The 19,009-nt window shown below is 47.7% G+C and overlaps 1 protein-coding gene across 1 annotated transcript; it reads right to left on the bottom strand.

The window, feature by feature from the left end:
• Window positions 1-5,006: 5,006 nt before the first annotated feature.
• LOC119267486 (heme oxygenase 1, chloroplastic-like) lies at window positions 5,007-6,655 on the bottom strand. Its single transcript, XM_037548874.1, has 4 exons — window positions 6,316-6,655; window positions 5,908-6,131; window positions 5,377-5,484; window positions 5,007-5,282 (listed from the first exon to the last, which is right to left on the bottom strand). The coding sequence occupies exons 1-3, from the start codon at window positions 6,329-6,331 to the stop codon at window positions 5,410-5,412; spliced, it is 315 nt and encodes a 104-aa protein (XP_037404771.1). The 5' UTR covers window positions 6,332-6,655; the 3' UTR covers window positions 5,007-5,282; window positions 5,377-5,409.
• Window positions 6,656-19,009: the final 12,354 nt, after the last annotated feature.

The raw sequence follows: 19,009 nt of genomic DNA, 5'->3' as shown, positions 1-19,009 counted from the left end.
ATTTTCTAGATGTTAAAAAAAAAACATTTTCCAGAGCAACTCTAGCAGACCCCGCATAATTCCGACCAGTATACGTGCTCGGCCTAATTTTCTGGCTAGAACAAAGCCCGTATACTCGTCCGGCCCGCAAATATTTTTGTCGCAGCCCGCAAACGTTACCCTCGAAGCAGTATATCTACGGGTTTGCGGGGCAAATGCGGGTCGAAACCCTACCGCCCGCAGTCGTGTTTCCCCCATTCCACACCGTGCCGCTCGATTTCTCGCCGCCGGCCACCGCACGCAAGCTTGTGAAAGCCATGGACGGCTCTGGGGATGAGGCGGAGCGCCACCGACGCGCTAGATCTGACGCCGCGCGCAAGCGGAGGGCGCGTCGATGGCTCAACCGCGGTACCCAGCCGCCACCGGCGTTCAACCGTCGCGAGCTTGAGGACTTCGACCACCAGATCGCCCGCCGCCACCACGCCTTCTCCGACAACTGGTCCGCGGGGAGCTCATCGGGCGCATCGAGCTCGCGGCTCATTCCAGTGAAGAGCAAACCGGATGAGGGGATCTCGCCTCGCGCCGTGCCCGATGCGCCGCCGCGCCGAGGAGTCATCGGGCCCGAGGACTACCTCCCCCCGGGGCAGGAGGAGCTCCTCGAGCGTGTCGTCCTCGAGCTGTCGGTGAGGGAGCAGGAGGAGATGGAAGAGCGCATTCGGTGCGAGCTCGAGTACGAGCGGCTCTTCCTCCAGACAGACATCGCCGCGTCGCAGGCGCACGTGTCCAAGGAGGCTGACCTGCGAGTGATGAAGGCGAAGCAGGCGAAGCTCTACATCGACCTTGACTCCTCCTCCGACTCCGACTGAGCACCGCCGCTAGGGGGCAGCTAACGCACGAGCTCCGGTGAGCTCAATTTTGTGTAGTGGTACGGTACCATAGGCCTGTTCTAGCTCCGGCGAACTTATATGTAATATATGCAATGTTGTGTACGAACTTATGTGAAGAAGAACTATCTATGTGAGCGAGCTCCGGCGAGCTTTTGCTTAAATTTCTCGCGTGAAACAAGTTTTAAAGATTTTACGGGTTTGGATACAGTTTCTGCTCTGTCGCCACGAATTTCAGCCTGCATAAGCGACGTCGTGCGAACTGCAGTTTGCAGTTCGGCGAAATGCGGGGTCTATTAGAGTTGCTCTCAACATAGTACTTCCTCTCCCTTTCATAGCGTGTGTTTGGTTTTTTGTCATTAAGAGCATCTCCAACAGCGGTGGCAAATATCGCGCGGGGGGAGGGGAAGCTGATTTTAGCGGGCGCGGGAAATTTCGGCGCGCTGTAAAAGATCACGCATGGGGGGAGGCAGCCCTTCGCGCGCAAGATTTGGCGCGTGGCGTCTGGCACTCACTACAAAAGGCGTGCGTCCGCTCCCTCCAGCCGCACACTCGACCGCTCCCTCTAGCCACACACTCGACCGCTCCCCTCGCCGCCCCTCTCTTCTTCGCTCCCGCCGCCACCGTCGACATGTCGCTGTGTCGCCGAAGAAGCTCGGGCTACCACGGCATCCGTGTCCGCCCTTCCGACTGGTTCCACGCGGAGATCAGCTCTGGCAACGTGCGTCTCAGTCTCGGGACGTTTGAGACCGCACACGAGGCCACCCGCGCATACAACGTTGCGGCGTGGCGCCTCAGCAGGCCACGCTCGCAGATGAACTTCCATGACGCGCAGACGTGCCAGCAAGCGCAGGACCTCGCGTCGCCGCCTCGTCTTATAATAGACCAGGACCGTGAGGAACACCGCAGACGCGAGCGCTGCCTCCTCATCGCCGAGGCGGATGAGCTAGCCATGACGGAGTGGCGCCAGCGCTACCCGCAGGACGTCGCCGACGAGAACGCCTTCTGGGCGGAGAGGACAGCAAGGCGACGTATGGAGCGGAAGGCAGTCGCGGAGGCGCAATGCGATCTTGTTAACACGGGTGGAAAGTCGTTCTTCGACTCAGACGATCCTCATTGGGAAGACACGTGGCTCGATACCTCGGACGACACCAGCGAGAATGATGATGACGACTCGGAGTAGGTTCTAGTTGCACCGTAGTTTTTATCGTGTTGGACTAGTTTTTTTTATCTATCTATGCTATGATGAACTATGTATGCTATGTGAACTATCCATGTATCGCTATTTTATCTATTTTAATCTATGCATATGTTTTTTTTATATTTGTTCGGAGTGCATATGTTGCTTGTGCGACAGCGCACGTGCAGTTTTTTGCAGCGGCTCGCGCGCGCTAAAATTTGCAGCGGTGTCTGGAGCAAACGCACCCCGCCGCACAAAAACAGGCGATCCACGCGCTCCAAATGTGTTTTTAGCGCGCCGCGCGTAGTGCGGCTGTTGAAGATGCTCTAAGAAGAAACCGTGGAATGGAACGGGCCCGTTCTATACCCAAGAGGCTAGTCCACAGCTTGGTTAGGCTAGTTATCGCTGGAACCATATGACACTAGTATATGTTAGAGCATCTACAGCCGTAGCAAATATGACACCGTAAACACCCATGAACACGCCGGGTCAGTGACTGGGCGTGTCTGTTTTGAACCTCTATTTATCAGTTCACGCAGCCACACTCCTCGTCGGTCATTTTGCACATGATTGGTAGAGATGAAAAGAGAGAAATAAAAGAATGCATAAAGAAAAGGTAAGGTGGTCTGGGGTGGGGCCGCGTCCTACGTGGCGGAGTGCTCGGGCGCGTCCGCGAGCCCTCATATCCTCCCCATATTTGTGATGGACTAGTGGTTGGGGCGTCACTCGGTGACGCCTTCTGAAAGGAAGTTTGTGCGGTGTCAGGTAGGGTGCCACACTTTTCATTGAATTTTAGCTTTGATTGATAACACACATGTATGTATAGCTGATGCATTACATACGATGGCTTGTCCAAATTCAGCAAATAAACATGCAATCTTAACACTATCTATCAAATGTTCATGTTCATCATGTCGTTGTACTCCCAAACTCTAGACTTGTCGCTGCAGTTCAGGTACACGTAGAATAAACGCCCTCCGCCAACCCCACCGAGCCGACACTCACCTTCATCATTGCCTACTCGAGGGGGTGGAAGCGGAACGCTGATATCTCGTTGACACAGAATTCTTGCACGCCGTAGTGCAGCCAGTGGCTGCACTTGCCGCCGAGGTCGACGCTGCTGTGTTGTAGTGTCTTGACGAGCAGGAGGACCGCGCTACCCCATGCACACACAGAGCACCACCAGCCGCAGCAGCCGCCACGTCCGTCAGCTCTCAAACCTAGATGAATCCCATTTGATTTTGATCAAAACCAACTAATCTGTTACATCAGCAAGGAACATATATAGTCCCTCCATCACTTATTTATGAACGGAGGGAGTAGAAGTAAGAACACTGGGAACAAGAATGAAACAAAATAGGCAGGGAGAATACCGAGAATTAATATCAGGCGAGAAAAAAAACATGAGAATCAAATCTGGTGGGGTGGAGGGAGACAGGACTGGCCTGTAAACTCACTAATCGTTGAATTCGTCCACTCGGGATGTATTTGGTTTGTGTCACCAGGTGGAAACGGGCCCATCTCGTCCCTAGAGGTCGTTCTCCTGTTTGGTTGGGTCGAGGAATCGGAACTCACTCGTTCTCAGGAATGGCATATTCCTCCTAGATCCGGAACGCGCTAGTACCTCCGAATCGGTGGCGGAACGCCTCCCGTCTCTCACATTTTCCCCGATGTTGTCCCCTCTCTTCTGCTGGTTATCTCCTCCCACCACCAACCAGGCACCTATTGCTGCTCCGGCCGGCACAGAGAGCTTCATTAGTACAGCAACATCTAGTCTTTCATTATTTCTGCTTGATGTGTATGTTGGAATTTCTACCTATATATGTAACTTGTTAAATACTACAAAATAGTGTGAATTTATGTTTGATATATGCTTGAATGTATTTATAAACTGTGCGTGTTGCAAATAAAATTCAAATGTTTTCTCAAAATTTGAATATTATGTTCCTGAAAATACAAAGAGTTAAACTATTCATATTGTTGCGGAAAATTACTCCATTCCAACTGTGGAACCAAACACCAGAACGTAACCATTCCATTCCATCTAATACCCATAGCCAAACACAGGAACGGAACCAACCCATTCCCGTGGAATGGAAATATGAAATTCCATTCCACTTGGTTCTTGAACCAAACACACCCTCAATGTCTCCCATTCAAATGTGTTGTTCATTGTGTATCACCAAAAATCCGAGAAGATTGTCTCGAAATGAATCAAGTAAACATAATAGGTCTCAATGGAAACAAAAAGGACATAGTAATGTACTCCCTCTGTAAACTAATATAAGAGTGTTTAGATCAATATTTTAGTGATCTAAATGCTCTTATAATATTTTACAGAGGGAGTATATATGAGAGTGATGATGATTCTCATTTCTATTATGTGTTATCCCTATGCCAATATCCCTCCTAATGAATAACATATAGTACAATTGGCAGCAGTGCAAAAAATTACGTCACCAACAATGAAGTGCCTAAACCTGTAGAGAATCTGACCAAATTCAGAAACCTAATTAATTTTTTTGAGGCAAATTTCATGTATTATCTAGCAGCTATTTAGGCTCTATTGCGCCATTTTCATTGGGTGATTGAAATTTAGCAACTATTATCTAGCAACAATAAATGATTTTTTTGTTAAACCTAATTAAATTGCACAAAGAGTAATCGTGACTGCGGCCATCAAAGTTCAACTGATAGTGTTTCACTTTTGCGAGTAGAACTTCTAGCCAAATCAAGGAAGAGAAATATCTTAAGGGAGTAAGAGTCGGCCAACATACTATAAGAAGCTAAAATAACTGGAAAATACGGCATGCCCTGAAAGTTCATTACCATCATCATAAAGATGAGAACAAATACCTGAGTACTCAACTGGTGAGTGCAATAATCTTATCAGGAGAAAAAAACTTTCCCTGATCCATTAAGCAAAGACTCACATGATCCACTTCAAACAACCAAAGAGAAACTTAGTTAAACCGTCACATTATGAGTACACAAATGAATTTCTTCCTACTTAATACATTCTGTTGCAAAGTTTACAGTGTATTAATAATAGCAAATGACTAATTTTGCTTTATGCCACTACTCAGAGCCCGTGTGCCTAGTAGAAAGAACATTTTATTTTAGTAGACCAATGAAGAAAATGCACGCATGACTTATATCTGGGGTAGGAGATCTCCTGAATAGGCGAACGACTTCTAGGTCTCCTCCAGGCAGTGGTCCTTCTCTTCCCGAGACCAGCTCTGATAGCGAATGTAAGCAGGTTAAGACCAATCCGTGGGAGGATAAATGAGTAGCCAAGAATAAGAGCATGAAAATCAAAGCTCTTGGACTTACAAAAGCAACTTGGTTTAGTGTGGTGCGGACATTCTACAGCAGCTGGCACATGGTACTTTCCCACTTGTAGAACTCCAGCTCTTTCTTGTTCAGAATCTTCTCAACAACCTGAAATGAAGAGACGGCATGATTACTCAATTAAAGGATATCAATTCATGGAGAAACAAACACTCATGCGACACGAACAGATTATGGGATAACATGATGCTATGATTTCGAAAGTACAAAACCAGGATTCAAGGTCCAAACCAAAATGGATAGCTATAGGATGATTATAAAGTTATATCTACATAGCAGTCCCAGATATAGAAGTAGATGTGTATATAATGTGATATATACTCCTCAACAAAGTATACACAGTAATACCACGCTTCTACCTCCTATTGGAATTTCAATCAGCCCAACCAGAAGAATGAGTTGTAAGAACCAGAGCCAACACATGCTTTACAAAAATATGTGGAGTCATTCAAGCACACACCATTTGACTCAGATGAAAGTTCTGATACAAGTCTATTTTATGCAAAGACATACCTTTTTGCCAATCATTCGCCCTCCAGCAGTATGAGCAAAGTACACATTATAGAAGTGACAGATAAATGCTTGGGGGTCCTTCTCACACAACTCTTCCAGGTAGGAGGCACATGCAGTACCAGCGGCAGATGGTTCTGGAATGGTGTGGCCCTGTTCCATGAACCATTCTAGATCTTTCTTCAGTGGCTCTGATCTCTCCAACCCAGTATTCCTGAACTCCACAACTGAAAGGCATAAATAATGAGACTGTCAATCAGCAGATCAAGCTAACAAAGATGAAAGAAACATTCCAAATTTTTCCTAGAGACCCTAAATGCAGAAACAGATTATATAACTTGTGCCATGGTACCACTATAAGATTTCAGTAATTATGACGTTTATTGTTCTAAAACAGAATAAATGAAGTACCATCATCGGCGGGCATGCTCTCGACCTAACCACCTCAGCCAGCAGCGGCGACAGGATGCGGGCTCCAGGGAGGTGTGGCAGGGGGCATGTCGACCAGGTCTGGCTTGACCTCGTCCTCCCGCGGCTTCCTAGGGAGGAGAGCTCGCGGCACCGTCCGCCTTGTCATCAGCGTCATGGGGAAGAGCAGGGCCATGCCTTGCTACGAGGAAGAGGAGAAGATCCGTGGGAGAAGCCGGCCTTCCTTCGGCGGCCCGTGCCGGTGGAGCGATGGGGTGGCGGCGGCTGCAACCCTAGCTTGGGAAGTGGGAAGGCAAAAGGAGATATGAGGTTAGGTGTGAGAGATTACAGGAGCCCCTGCCGAATCCACACATTTCCCCCTTTTTCTTTCTGTCCTTCGATGTTTTTTCTCTTTTGAGAAAACCAGCTTTGCTTCTCTCCCTCGACGTTGCACACTAAAAACGGGAATGACGTGGCTAGAGCGCGAGGGCGCCCCTTGCGCGTAGTTTATTGTGTTTGATATGAGGGTTCGCGGGCAGGCCGGGCATATAGGGATGATATGAGAGGTCACGTCGGGTCACGTTTTTCCTTCTCTCTCCTGTCCGCAGGCACATGAGGGATGGTTTGAGGCCTCCTGTTGTAGATGCTCTTGCTCCCTTTATAGGGCTTCTTTGATTCAAAGGAATTTTATAGGATTTCTGGAGGATTGAAATCCTTAGGATTTTTTTTTCTATATTGGTCCTTTGATTCATAGGATTGGATCCCATAGGAATTTTTCCTATGGAATCTTTTGTACTACATTTCATAGGAAATTTAACATCCACTCCAACCTCTTTTTACAATTCCTTTGTTTTTTCCGTGGCATCAAACAATCATTACTAATTCTATAGGATTCAAATAGGCATGCCACTCCAACCCTACACTTTTCCTATTCCTACGTTTTCAAAATCCTACCAATCAAAGAGGCCCTAAATGCATAAGGCATCTAATAAAAATTTAGCATTTCAACGTGATCATTACACTAGCGGCTTCTCCCGATTTTCCAAGATGAGCAAATTGGAGTCATTATTGTCATTGATTTTTCATTTAATATTCTCTGTCCAATCTTCACGCACCTAGGTTGCAATGCAGCTCCTTAGATGCCCTATGCGATGTGTTACTTGTTAAGTTTCTCCCAATATGACCAGCCTCTGGCTGAGAAGCAGAATGCAGTCGTTCTTGGAACGGAATATAGTGCATATATTAAGTCAAACGTTGCAAATTTTGACCGCATTTATAAAGAAGATATTTACATCTAGAATGTAGTTTCATATTTTATACATTTGATATTGTAGATATAAATAGTTTTGTCTATAAAATTGGTCAAACTTTACGAAGTTTGACTTTTTTTAAAGTATGCACTACATTGTCGGATGGAGGGAGTAGTATTTTATACTTCTCTATCTCTATTGAAAAAATGTAAGGGCATCTCGAATGCATTTCGGACGCTCAAGCCACCCGCAAACATATGGGAATGGACTGAGTTTTCCAGACGCACTCCGCCACCAACACGGTACCCCTAACTATCTGTTTATGCATTCAGTAGACCAAAATTTCGCAAACCAAACACAAAGTGGGCTTTGCGGGCGTCCGGATCACCACCACGTACGCGTCCGACGAACTGTTTTCACCCAAAAATATATAATGCGCTCTCCCGCATGAACGCACCTCCGCTCTACGCGCCTCATTCATGCTGGTCCAAAGAGGACGCGGGTGACAGTGTCCTGGACTAGGGGACTAAGCACATCGGCCTACCAGGCATGGGCTGGGCCGAGGACCCCAAGACGACCGAAGAATGGGTTGTGTTTGCCTTGACCCACGGCGTACTCAAGATGTAATCCTTCGAAGACTTGGCGTACACTTCAAGAAATGTTTGAATCATCGACATGCTTATCCCTTGATGTAACCGACCTACATGTAACACTAGATACCCCCGGTGCCAACATAAGCCGAGGGGTTTAGTCCATGGGGTCAAGTAAGATTCATTCACAGATGATCTCGAGGTAGATCATCATGTACTTTGTACTCCACCCAAAATCAATACAATAGAATCAGGATGTAGGGTTTTACCTCTTCGAGAAGGCCTGAACCTTGGTAAAACATCATGTCCCTCTTTGTCATGTTACCATCAAGCTAAGATCACTAGCTCGGGACCCCTTAATGGAGATCTGTCAGATTTAACTCTGACATTGGTGGCCCATGCAGGTCTCGTTGTGTGGTCAAAGCGGTTTGATGGCATCATCGTTCAATGACCAGATCTGCTCTAGTGTAGTTTTTATGCCGGAGCCCTAAACCTCGGTTCGACTGAAATGCCGGATAAGCCTGAAGCTTCGGCTCCTTGTCGGGACACCGATCTCGACAACCTAAACCCTATGGGTGCTTCCTCTGCCATGACATTAGATCTGGCCGAGGAGCCACATAGGAGCATCGCCCAAATGCCGGTTTCGCACCAGCTAGGGGACGAAAGTTACATTTCATCGAACCAAGGCTGGAGCTCGGGTTTGATGACTTACAACGATGGCTAAAATAGCCAGGCCGCACAAGCGATCCCGAGGTCGACGTCAGATCGGTTTGGAATAACATTTCATCTTCCACCCACCCACATGTCACTTATTGCCCCTATAACTCAAGGGTTTAACATCTGGAATCTAGCTCTCATTGTACAAAAGAAAAAAGAAACAGTCCGGCAGTTCTGGATGCGATTCTTGTTTGTAAAGAACAAAATCCCAGATTGCCCAGTTGGGGTGGCCTTAGCGGCATTCCGTCACAATTGTTATGATGAAGGAACTAGAAAACTATGGCACGGAAATGTCTTAGAACTGCTACTTCTTGAGCTTGCCATTGATTATTCCCTTGAAGAGGAAAGGGTGATGCAGCAAAGTAGAGATAAGTATTTCCCTCAGTTATCAAGGTATCAATCCAGTAGGAGGCACAAGCAAGTCCCCAATATATGCACCTACACAAACTAACAAACACTTGCACTCAACGCGAAAAAGGGGTTGTCAATCCCTTCACGGTCACTTGCAAGAGTGAGATCTAATAGAGATAGATCTAAAAGATAAGTAAAAGGCAAAACAAAGTAAATATAAATAAGTTGCAGCAAGGTATGTTTTGGTTTTTAGTTTTATAGATCTGAAAAATATATGATGGAAAATAGACCCGGGGGCCATAGGTTTCACTAGAGGCTTCTCTCTTGAAGAAAACATACAATGGGTAAACAAATTACTGTTGAGCCATTGATAGAAAAGTGCAAAGTTATGTCGATATCTAAGGCAATGATCATGAATATAGGCATCACGTCCGTGACAAGTAGACCGACTCCTGCCTGCATCTACTACTATTACTCCACACATCGACCGACTCCTGCCTGCATCGAGAGTATTAAGTTCATAAGACAAAGTAACACCTTAAGCAAGATGACATGATGTAGAGGGATAAACTCAAGCAATATGATATAAACCCCATCTTTTTATCCTTAATGGAAACAATACAATACGTGCCTCGCTACCCCTACTGTCACTGGGTGAGGACACCGCAAGATTGAACCCCTCACAAAGCACCTCCCCCATTGCAAGAAAAATCAATCTAGTAGGCCAAACCAAATCGATAGATCAAACAGAAATATTAAGCTATCTCAATCATGCATATAGAGTTCATAAAAGACTCATATAATATTCATAGATAATCTAATCATAAATCCACAATTTATCAAATCTCAACAAACGTAGCGCAAAGGAAGATTACATCAAATAGATCTCCAAAAACATTGAGGCGAACAATGTACTGAAGGTCAAAGAGAGAGAAGAAGCCATCTAGCTACTAGCTATGGACCCTTAAGTCCGTGGTAAACTACTCACGCTTCATCGGAAGGGCAGCAAGGTTGGTGTGGAGGCCCTCCGTGATCGAATCCCCCTCCGCCGGAGTGCCGGAAAAGGCCCCAAGATGGGATCTCACGAAAACAGAAGCTTGCTGCGGCTAAAAAGTATTTTTTTGTGTGCCCCTGATGTAAGGGGAATATTTGAGAATTTATAGTTGTTGAGTTAGGGTTGGAAGGTCTCCAAGGGGCCCACAAGCCTAAGGGGGCGCCTCCCATGGGGCGCGCCCCTAGGGCTTGTGGCCTCCTCGTAGGGAAAGATTCAAGCATACTTGTTGGGGATATTACTACTGGACGTAAACCGGCCAGGGGTAGCCGGATTAACCTTATGAAGACTAGAAGCCCGTGAAGACGTAAGAATGATGGCGCTTTATGAAGGCCCAAGGCCCAGAGGCGAGTTAAGGCATGTAGATGTAAATCGACCTTGTTATGTAACTTGCATTGTAAGATAGGAAGGATAGAGACCGAACCAAACACGTTTATGATCCGGCTCCGGGACTCTGTAAGCCGGCGGGCGTCAACCTATATATATAAAGGGACGACCCGGCAGCGGTTTAGGGACAACAGACAACAACTCGAAAGCCAGACAAAGCGGATTCGCTCCCAGGCCTTCGAAACCCTAGCAATACCAATCACAACTAGATGTAGGCTTTTACCTTCACCGAAGGGGCCGAACTAGTATAAACTCCCCGTGTTTCCTTGTCCGGTTTAACCCCTTCAAGCTAACCCGTTGCGATGGCTCTAGGACTAAGTCCTTTCACAAGGACATCTGCCGTGACAAACCCACGACAGTTGGCGCCCACCGTGGGGCTATCGTACGATGGTTTCGAGTTCTTAAAGGGCAGCTTTGATGGACTCAAGGGATACGCTGTGGGCTGGATGATGAAGAGTCGTCGCGGCAAGCTCTACATCGACAACGCGGGATGGGGTCCCGAGGCCAATTCAATCGAATACGGGTACCGGGTCCGCTTTGGTGGGATTCATGTCTTCATCGGCAAGATTGGCGAACCGGCCCCTGAGCCGGACATCTGCACCGACATCATCGAGACGGCTCAGCGTGCAAGCCCTTCGCCGGTTCAGCCCGTGGCGAAGCATGTTTTCGTAGGTGTCATCCACGGAGCAGGATACGAGGACGGACCGGCGTCCGATGGAGAAACCATTGTCTGTTCCAATGACGAGTCTTCCGGAGAGACCGAATCACTTTATCAGCTCCAGGATGGCCAGATTGGTGGAGGATCCGAGGGCAACAGTATTCCGGACTCCCCTGATCTGCCAAACCGGGCCGCTATCTTCATGGCCGGTACACAGTCAGCGCCTCATTCGTCAGCCGCCGCAGCAATACTCTCCGGTTCAACAACGGCCACGCTGGCGGGGGCAGGGAGCTCTGCGCCGCCTCTGGCTCAAGTCCTGTCTGACTTGTTCGACGCTTTGGCAACATTGATGGCTGCAGAGGTGGATGCAGTAGCCCGGGATCAGCATAACGCGGAGATTGCAAAGGTGAAGGATCAGATAGCTCAGGCTAAAGCGGACCTAGCGGCAGAGAACGCTAGGATGGCTACAGAATGGGTCGAGTTGGAAGCCCAGGCCTACCGGATTAGGCTGGATCAGAACGCTTCCGAAGAAGTCATGAGAAGAAGGTACCGATCACATCTCCCGTCGGGTTATGAGCCACGAAATCTCTTCAATACGCCAGGAGCAGGAACTAGTAACCAACCAGTATTAAACCGGACGGAGGCGCCAGGAGCCCAGGAACAGGAGCACCGGTTCAACCGCGCACGATGGACCCGCCCCGTCAGAACAACATTGTGCCACAGTATGTTCCAACACCTCCCGGGTATTACTCCAACCCGTTGGACAACATTGTGGCCGCCGCTTCACGATTGGCAGCCCTCCCGACCGACGGCGAATCACCAGTTGCAATTGAGGCACGACGGGCCAGAGATCTCCTTCAAACAGCTCTAAACCAGCAGCAGGCGTATTCACACAGCCGCGAGAGGATTCATTCCACCCCCGCCCAAGCAGGAGCTACAGCAGGCATGTTGAGGATGAACCGGCCGTATCAAGCAGCGCACGTCACCATAATCCGCCACGAGGGCACAACCCGGCAGGGGGAGGTGCTAATGCGCAGGATGTGGTAGACCATGGTCGCGTGCGTCGAGAGGCCGAGTTAGCAGCTCTGCACGGAGCCCGTCAACCTACTCCGGTTCACCCTACCGCTTCAGTAGAGCCAGGTGTGGTGTTCAGTTCCTTAGGGGTGCCGTGTCTTACCCCCGCTTTGCGTAATGTGAGACTGCCCAAGGATTTCAAGGGGCCTCGTAAGGTATCCAATTATACCGCCGATCTACAGGCAGAAGCATGGGTGGAAAGCTATGAGATGGCAATGGAGATGCTAGATGTGGATGAAGCGGTATGTGCTAAATACTTTACCATGATGTTGGAAGGAACAACTCGTACTTGGTTGAAGAGCTTGCCAACTAACTCTGTCAGATCATGGGCCGAATTGAAGCACTGGTTTATCCAGAACTTCAAAGATACTTGTAGCAGCCCATGTCAATTGTGGATCTGGCCGCTTGTGTCCAAGAGGAGGGGGAGTCCATGACCCATTGGGTCAAGCGGGTCTCAGCTATTCTGCATTCATCGGATCGTATCAATGCAGATACCGCAGTATTAATGTTGGAGGGGAATTGTCGTTTTCTGCTGCTCAAACAGAAGTTAGGAAGGCTCAAACGTCACTGCAATGATATGTCAACACTTATGGCCGCTTTGGTTAAGTACGTCGATTCAGATAATACCAAAGACCCTGACTCAGAGGAGGACAAACTGGGGAAAGGGAAAAAGAACGGCAACACCAAGGGTCAGCAGCATAATCCGGCAGGCCATGGGAATAGTGGTAAGCGCAAAGCTGACAACAGCTTGGACTTTGTCGCTAACACCGATGCTCAAGACAATGGCTAGTGCCGTAAGGGCAAGCAGCCCTAGAGGGGCAGAGGTTCAGGCCCCAATTTGGAGCGCCTGTTAAATCAACCCTGTCCAAAGCATGGATCAAAGGAGAAGCCATCGTCGCATCTTTGGAAGGATTGTTATATCATGTGAGATTTCAAGAACTCCAATATGTTCCAGTATGATAATGGCCCGCCTGGCGGTTCAGGAGGTGGTTTCCATGGGCCGGGTTACGGAGGTGGCAGTTCCAGTTTAGGATTTCAGGGTAATCAAACCGGACACATCAATCAAGGGCACCAAGGCAACCAGGGAGGTTACAACCATCAGGGGAACCAACAGCAGCAGCAGTTGGGTTATCAGAGCAATCCTAAGCAGCTAAAAAGTGGGCAATATCATGTCTTCACCACTAGCTTGTGTAAGCGTGATCAGAAACTTCACAAGAGGGCAGTAAACTCTGTTGAACCGGCGGTGCCTCAGTATTTGTGCTGGTCTAAGCAACCCATTTTGTGGAGTAGAGAGGATCACCACCCCAGGTTGACAATCCGGGTCACTTGGCCTTAGTGGTGGCCCCTAAGTTGGGGGATACAAGTTCACTAAGGTACTCATGGACGGGGGAAGTAGTATCAACATTCTATATTATGATACATTCCGCCGTATGGGGTTGATAGATAAGAATCTTAAACCGTCAAATACCGTTTTTCATGGTGTGGTGCCTGGCAAGTCTGCATATCCAGTGGGCAAGATAGCCTTAGAGGTGGCTTTTGGAGATGATTATGATTCAAGGTCAGAAACATTGACTTTTGAGGTGGTGAAAATCAAAAGTCCGTACCACGCTTTGTTTGGGCGGCCGACTTATGCTAAATTCATGGCGAGGCCGTGTTATGTTTATCTACAGCTTAAAATGCCAGGTCATAAGGGGACTATCACAGTACACGGGAGCAAAAAGATCACTTTGGAGTGTGAGGAAGGTGATGCGGCTTATGCTGCCACGGAGGAGTTGAAGTTCTATAAGGAGCAAGTTGATCCGACAGATATGACCTCTTTGAAAAAGCCAACTACGGAACATGATCCGGCGTTGAAATTCAAATCGGTCATAGACACTAAGATGATTGATTTTGTTCCTGGCGATTCATCCAAGCAGTTCAGCATCAGTGCTAACCTGCATCCCAAATAGGAAAGCACGCTCATCGAGTTCATCCATGAGAACCGGGGCATCTTTGCATGGAAACCTTCTGACATGCCAGGTGTACCGAGGGAACTTGCTGAGCACACACTTAACATTGATCCTAAGTTTAAACCGGTTCGGCAGTTTCTTCGCCGCTTCAATGAAGAAACGCGCAAGGCTATTGGTGAGGAGGTAGCTCGGTTGTTGGCCGCAGGGTTTATCGTGGAAGTCTTTCACCTAGAGTGGTTGGCTAATCCGGTGCTAGTTCTTAAGAAAAACGGCACTTGGCGTATGTGTGTGGATTGCACATATTTGAACAAGGCTTGCCCTGCAGACCCCTTTGCCCTCCCTCGTATCGATCAGATCATTGATGCTACGGCAGGTTGTCACCGTTTGTGTTTTCTGGATGCTTATTCTGGTTATCATCAGATCAAAATGGCAGTTAAGGACCAGGAGAAGACAACTTTCATCACTCCCTTTGGAGCCTTCTGTTATGTCTCCATGCCCTTCAGGCTTAAGAGTGCCCAGGCGACTTATCAACACTGTGTTCAGAATTGTCTTCATAAGCAAATTGGGCGCAATGTTCATGCATATGTGGATGATATTGTGATAAAGTCCAGAAAAGAGGAAATATTGATAGATGACTTGAGAGAAACCTTTGACAACCTCCGGGTTTACAAGATGATGCTCAATCCGGAAAAATGTGTCTTTGGTGTTCCAGCAGTCAAACTCTTGGGTTTTCTGGTGTCAAATAGAGGCATTGAGGCTAATCCGGAAAAAATTTCAACAATTACATCTTTGTCTAAACCGGCGTGTATCAATGACGTTCAACGTCTGGCCGGCCGGATTGCGGCTTTGAGCCAGTTTATCAGTCGTCTTGGGGAGAAGACTATCCCTCTATATCAGATGCTTAAGAAAACAAATAATTTTGTCTGGAGCGAGGCAGCGAATAAACCGTTTGAGGATCTAAAGAGGCAGTTAGCTGAACCGCCTGTGCTTGCAGCATCGATCGATAAGGAGCCGTTATTGCTATATGTGGCTGCTAATGCCCGAGCTGTTAGCGTGGCTATTGTGGTGGAGCGCAAGGAAGCTGGCAAGGAATATCCGGTTCAACGGCCGGTTTATTATTATCAGTGAGGTGCTCATTGATTCAAAGCAGAGGTATCCACATTGGCAGAAGCTGGTGTATGGAGTGTTTATGGCAAGCCGGAAGCTTAAACACTATTTTCAAGGTCATCCTATCACAGTGGTCAGTTCAGCCCCTCTGGGAGATATCATTCAAAACAGAGAAGCAACGAGCCGGATTGCCAAATGGGCTATTGAGCTTGGACCTCACGGGCTCAAATACATACCTCGCACAGCGATCAAATCCCAAGCACTCGTGGACTTCATCAATGATTGGACGGAGTTGCAGGCACCAGAGGAAAAACCAGATAACACGTACTAGACTATTCACTTTGATGGATCCGGACAGTTGGAGGGCTCGGGGGCTGGAGTCATACTAACTTCCCCACGAGGTGACAAGTTTTGTTATGTCCTTCGTTTAATGTTCCCTTGTACTAACAATGCAGCTGAATATGAGGCCTTACTCCACGGTCTTTGGATGGCTAAAGAGATGAACTTAAGCCGAGTTAAGTGCTTTGGGGATTCAGATTTGGTAGCCCAACAGGTGTCTGTCACTTGGGATTCTAAAGACCCACTCATGGCTGCATATCGACGAGAGGTGGACACAGTGGCTAGTCACTTCAAGGGTTATCAGGTGGACCATATAGACCGGCAAAAGAATGAAGCGACGGACGCTTTAAGCCGCCTTGGTTCTCAACGTAAACTGGTTCCACCAAATGTCTTTCTTGACGTGCTACATAATCCGTCGGTCAAAGTACCAACAGAGAAGGAGTTGGCTATTCCTGACTCGGAGGCTCAATTGGTGGCGGCTTTGCATGTCATACCGGATTGGACAATCCCATATCTGGCTTACATGAACCGGGGCAAATTACCAGAGGATGAAACCTCAGCTTGGCAGATAATCCGGCGTTCCAAATCGATGACTATACTCAACGAGAATTGCATTATTACAGCGTTTCAGGGGCAATTCAGCGTTGTGTTTCTCCTCAAGAGGGTTGTGAAATTTTGTGAGAAATCCATGAAGGGTATTGCGGTCACCAGGCTGGTTCAAAGTCTTTGGTGGCTAAAGCTTTTCGCCACGGCTTCTATTGGTTAACAGCTCATGCTGATGCTGAGGATTTAGTCAAACGATGTGACAGTTGTCAAAAATTCGCACACCATGCTCATATTCCGGTTCAGGAGCTGAGGATGATTCCAATAACATGGCCGTTTGCGACTTGGGGGCTTGATATGGTTGGACCCTTTAAGCGCTCCAAGGACAAAAAGACCCACTTATTAGTGGCAGTTGATAAATTCACCAAATGGGTGGAAGCAGAGCCAGTCAGTAAGTGTGATGCGGCTACGGCGGTTCAATTCATCAAAAAAGTGATATTCCGGTTTGGCTTTCCACATAGTATCATCACTGATAATGGTACTAATCTTTCAAAGGGAGAGATGGAGGAGTTTTGCCGACGTGAGAACATCCGGCTTGATATAGCATCAGTGGCTCACCCCCAATCTAATGGTCAAGCAGAGAGGGCAGATCAAGAAATTTTGAGAGGTATTAAACCTCGGCTTATGGTTCCTTTGAAGCGGATGCCGGGTTATTGGGTGGAGGAATTACCTTCTGTGTTATGGAGCATCAACACCACGCCTAACAGATCAACGGGTTACACACCCTTCTTCATGGTTTATGGAGCGGAGGCGGTTCTCCCTAGTGACATCCGTCACGACTCGTCCCGTGTGGCAGCTTATGTTTAAGCGGATAATGAGACAGCTCGTCAGGATTCTCTGGACCTGTTAGATGAGGAGCGTGATCTTGCAGCAGCACGTTCGGCGATTTATCAACAAGATCTCCGACATTATCACAGCCGCCGGGTTAAGACCAGAACCTTTCAAGAGGGTGATTTGGTGCTCCGGCTCATCTAGGATCAAACAGATATGTACAAATTATCCCCACCTTGGGATGGACCTTTTGTGGTCAGCAAGAATCTGCACAACGGGTCATACTACCTCATTAATGTTCGAGAGCACCAAGACTCACGTAAATCGGAGGAGGAGACCAAGCGGCCATGGAACATAGCTATTCTTCGGCCTTACTATACTTGAGCCACAGGCTCTTCATATGTACATATTTATGACAATGTATATATTATATAATAAACCGGAGCCTCCATTAAAGTGGGGTCTCTGTTCTTTTTACATCATGTGTGCGCTTACAAGAATTTTTACTGACAAAGGGGAGTTTTTTGTTAAACCGGTCTCTGCAGCCGCACGAATATAAAGAAAATCACTAGGGGGCTTGGTCATATCTGAACCATAGCTACACCTCTTGATCAGTTTAAAACCACAAAGGGATATCACTAGGGGGCTTGGTTGTTATCACACCATAGCTACACCTCTTGATAGGCGTTTAGCCACAAAGGAAATTATGTGGGGCCAAAGAGAGTATTGCATAAAGCACAAACTCAAACATGGGCACCCACTGAGCACAGCTCACAAAGTTACTTGGGGGCTCTTTGTGTGTAACGCCCTCGATGCGGCTATATCTCCCATGTGTCGAAGCACGACTTAGAGACATAACCGCATTGAAAGCAATGTCGCAAGTGAGGTAATCTTCACACAACCCATGTAATACATAAGGGAAAAGATACATAGTTGGCTTACAATCGCCACTTCACCGAATTACATGAATAAAGCATTACATCATCCAGATACAATCAAGATCCGACTACGGAACCAAAATAAAAGAATAACCCCAAATGCGACAAAGGTCCCCGATCGACCCCAACTGGGCTCCACTACTGATCAACTAGAACAAAGCAACACAAAGGACAAGATCTTCATCGAGCTCCTCCTGAGCTTGGTTGTGTCATCTGCACGGACTCATCGGCACCCGCGAACTGGTTTTGGAAGTATCTGTGAGCCACAGGGACTCAGCAATCTCGCACCCTCGCGATCAAGACTATTTAAGCTTATGGGTAAGGTAAAACGTATGAGGTGGAGCTGCAGCAAGCGACTAGCATATATGGTGGCTAACATACGCAAAAGAGAGCGAGAAGAGAAGGCAAAGCACGATCGATAAACTATGATCAAGAAGTGATCCTAGAACAACCTACGTCAAACATAACTCCAACACCGTGTTCGCTTCCCGGACTCCGCCGGAAAGAGACCATCACGGTTACACACGCAGTTGACTCATTTTAATTAAGTTAAGGTTCAAGTTATCTACAACCGGACATTAACAAATTCCCATCTGCCCATAACCGCGGGCACGACTTTCGAAAGTTCAAATCCTTGCAGGGGAGTCCCAACTTAGCCCATCACAAGCTCTCACGGTCAACGAAGGAATAGACCTCCTCCCGAGACATTCCGATCAGACTCGGTATCCCGGTTCTACAAGACATTTCGACAGGGTAAAACTAAACCAGCAACACCGCCCGAATGTGCCGACAAATCCCGATAGGAGCTGCACATATCTCTTTCTCAGGGCACACTCAGATGAGCTAGACGTCGGGTAGGCCAGCCCAGAGTTGCCCCTGGTAGCCCCGGACATCGCTCAGTTGGACCAACAC

This window comes from Triticum dicoccoides, chromosome 1A (genome assembly GCF_002162155.2).
Source record: "Triticum dicoccoides isolate Atlit2015 ecotype Zavitan chromosome 1A, WEW_v2.0, whole genome shotgun sequence".
Taxonomy (NCBI): domain Eukaryota; kingdom Viridiplantae; phylum Streptophyta; class Magnoliopsida; order Poales; family Poaceae; genus Triticum; species Triticum dicoccoides.
Note: the sequence above shows the minus strand (reverse complement) of the source record. Positions and strands in the feature narration are given on the sequence as shown.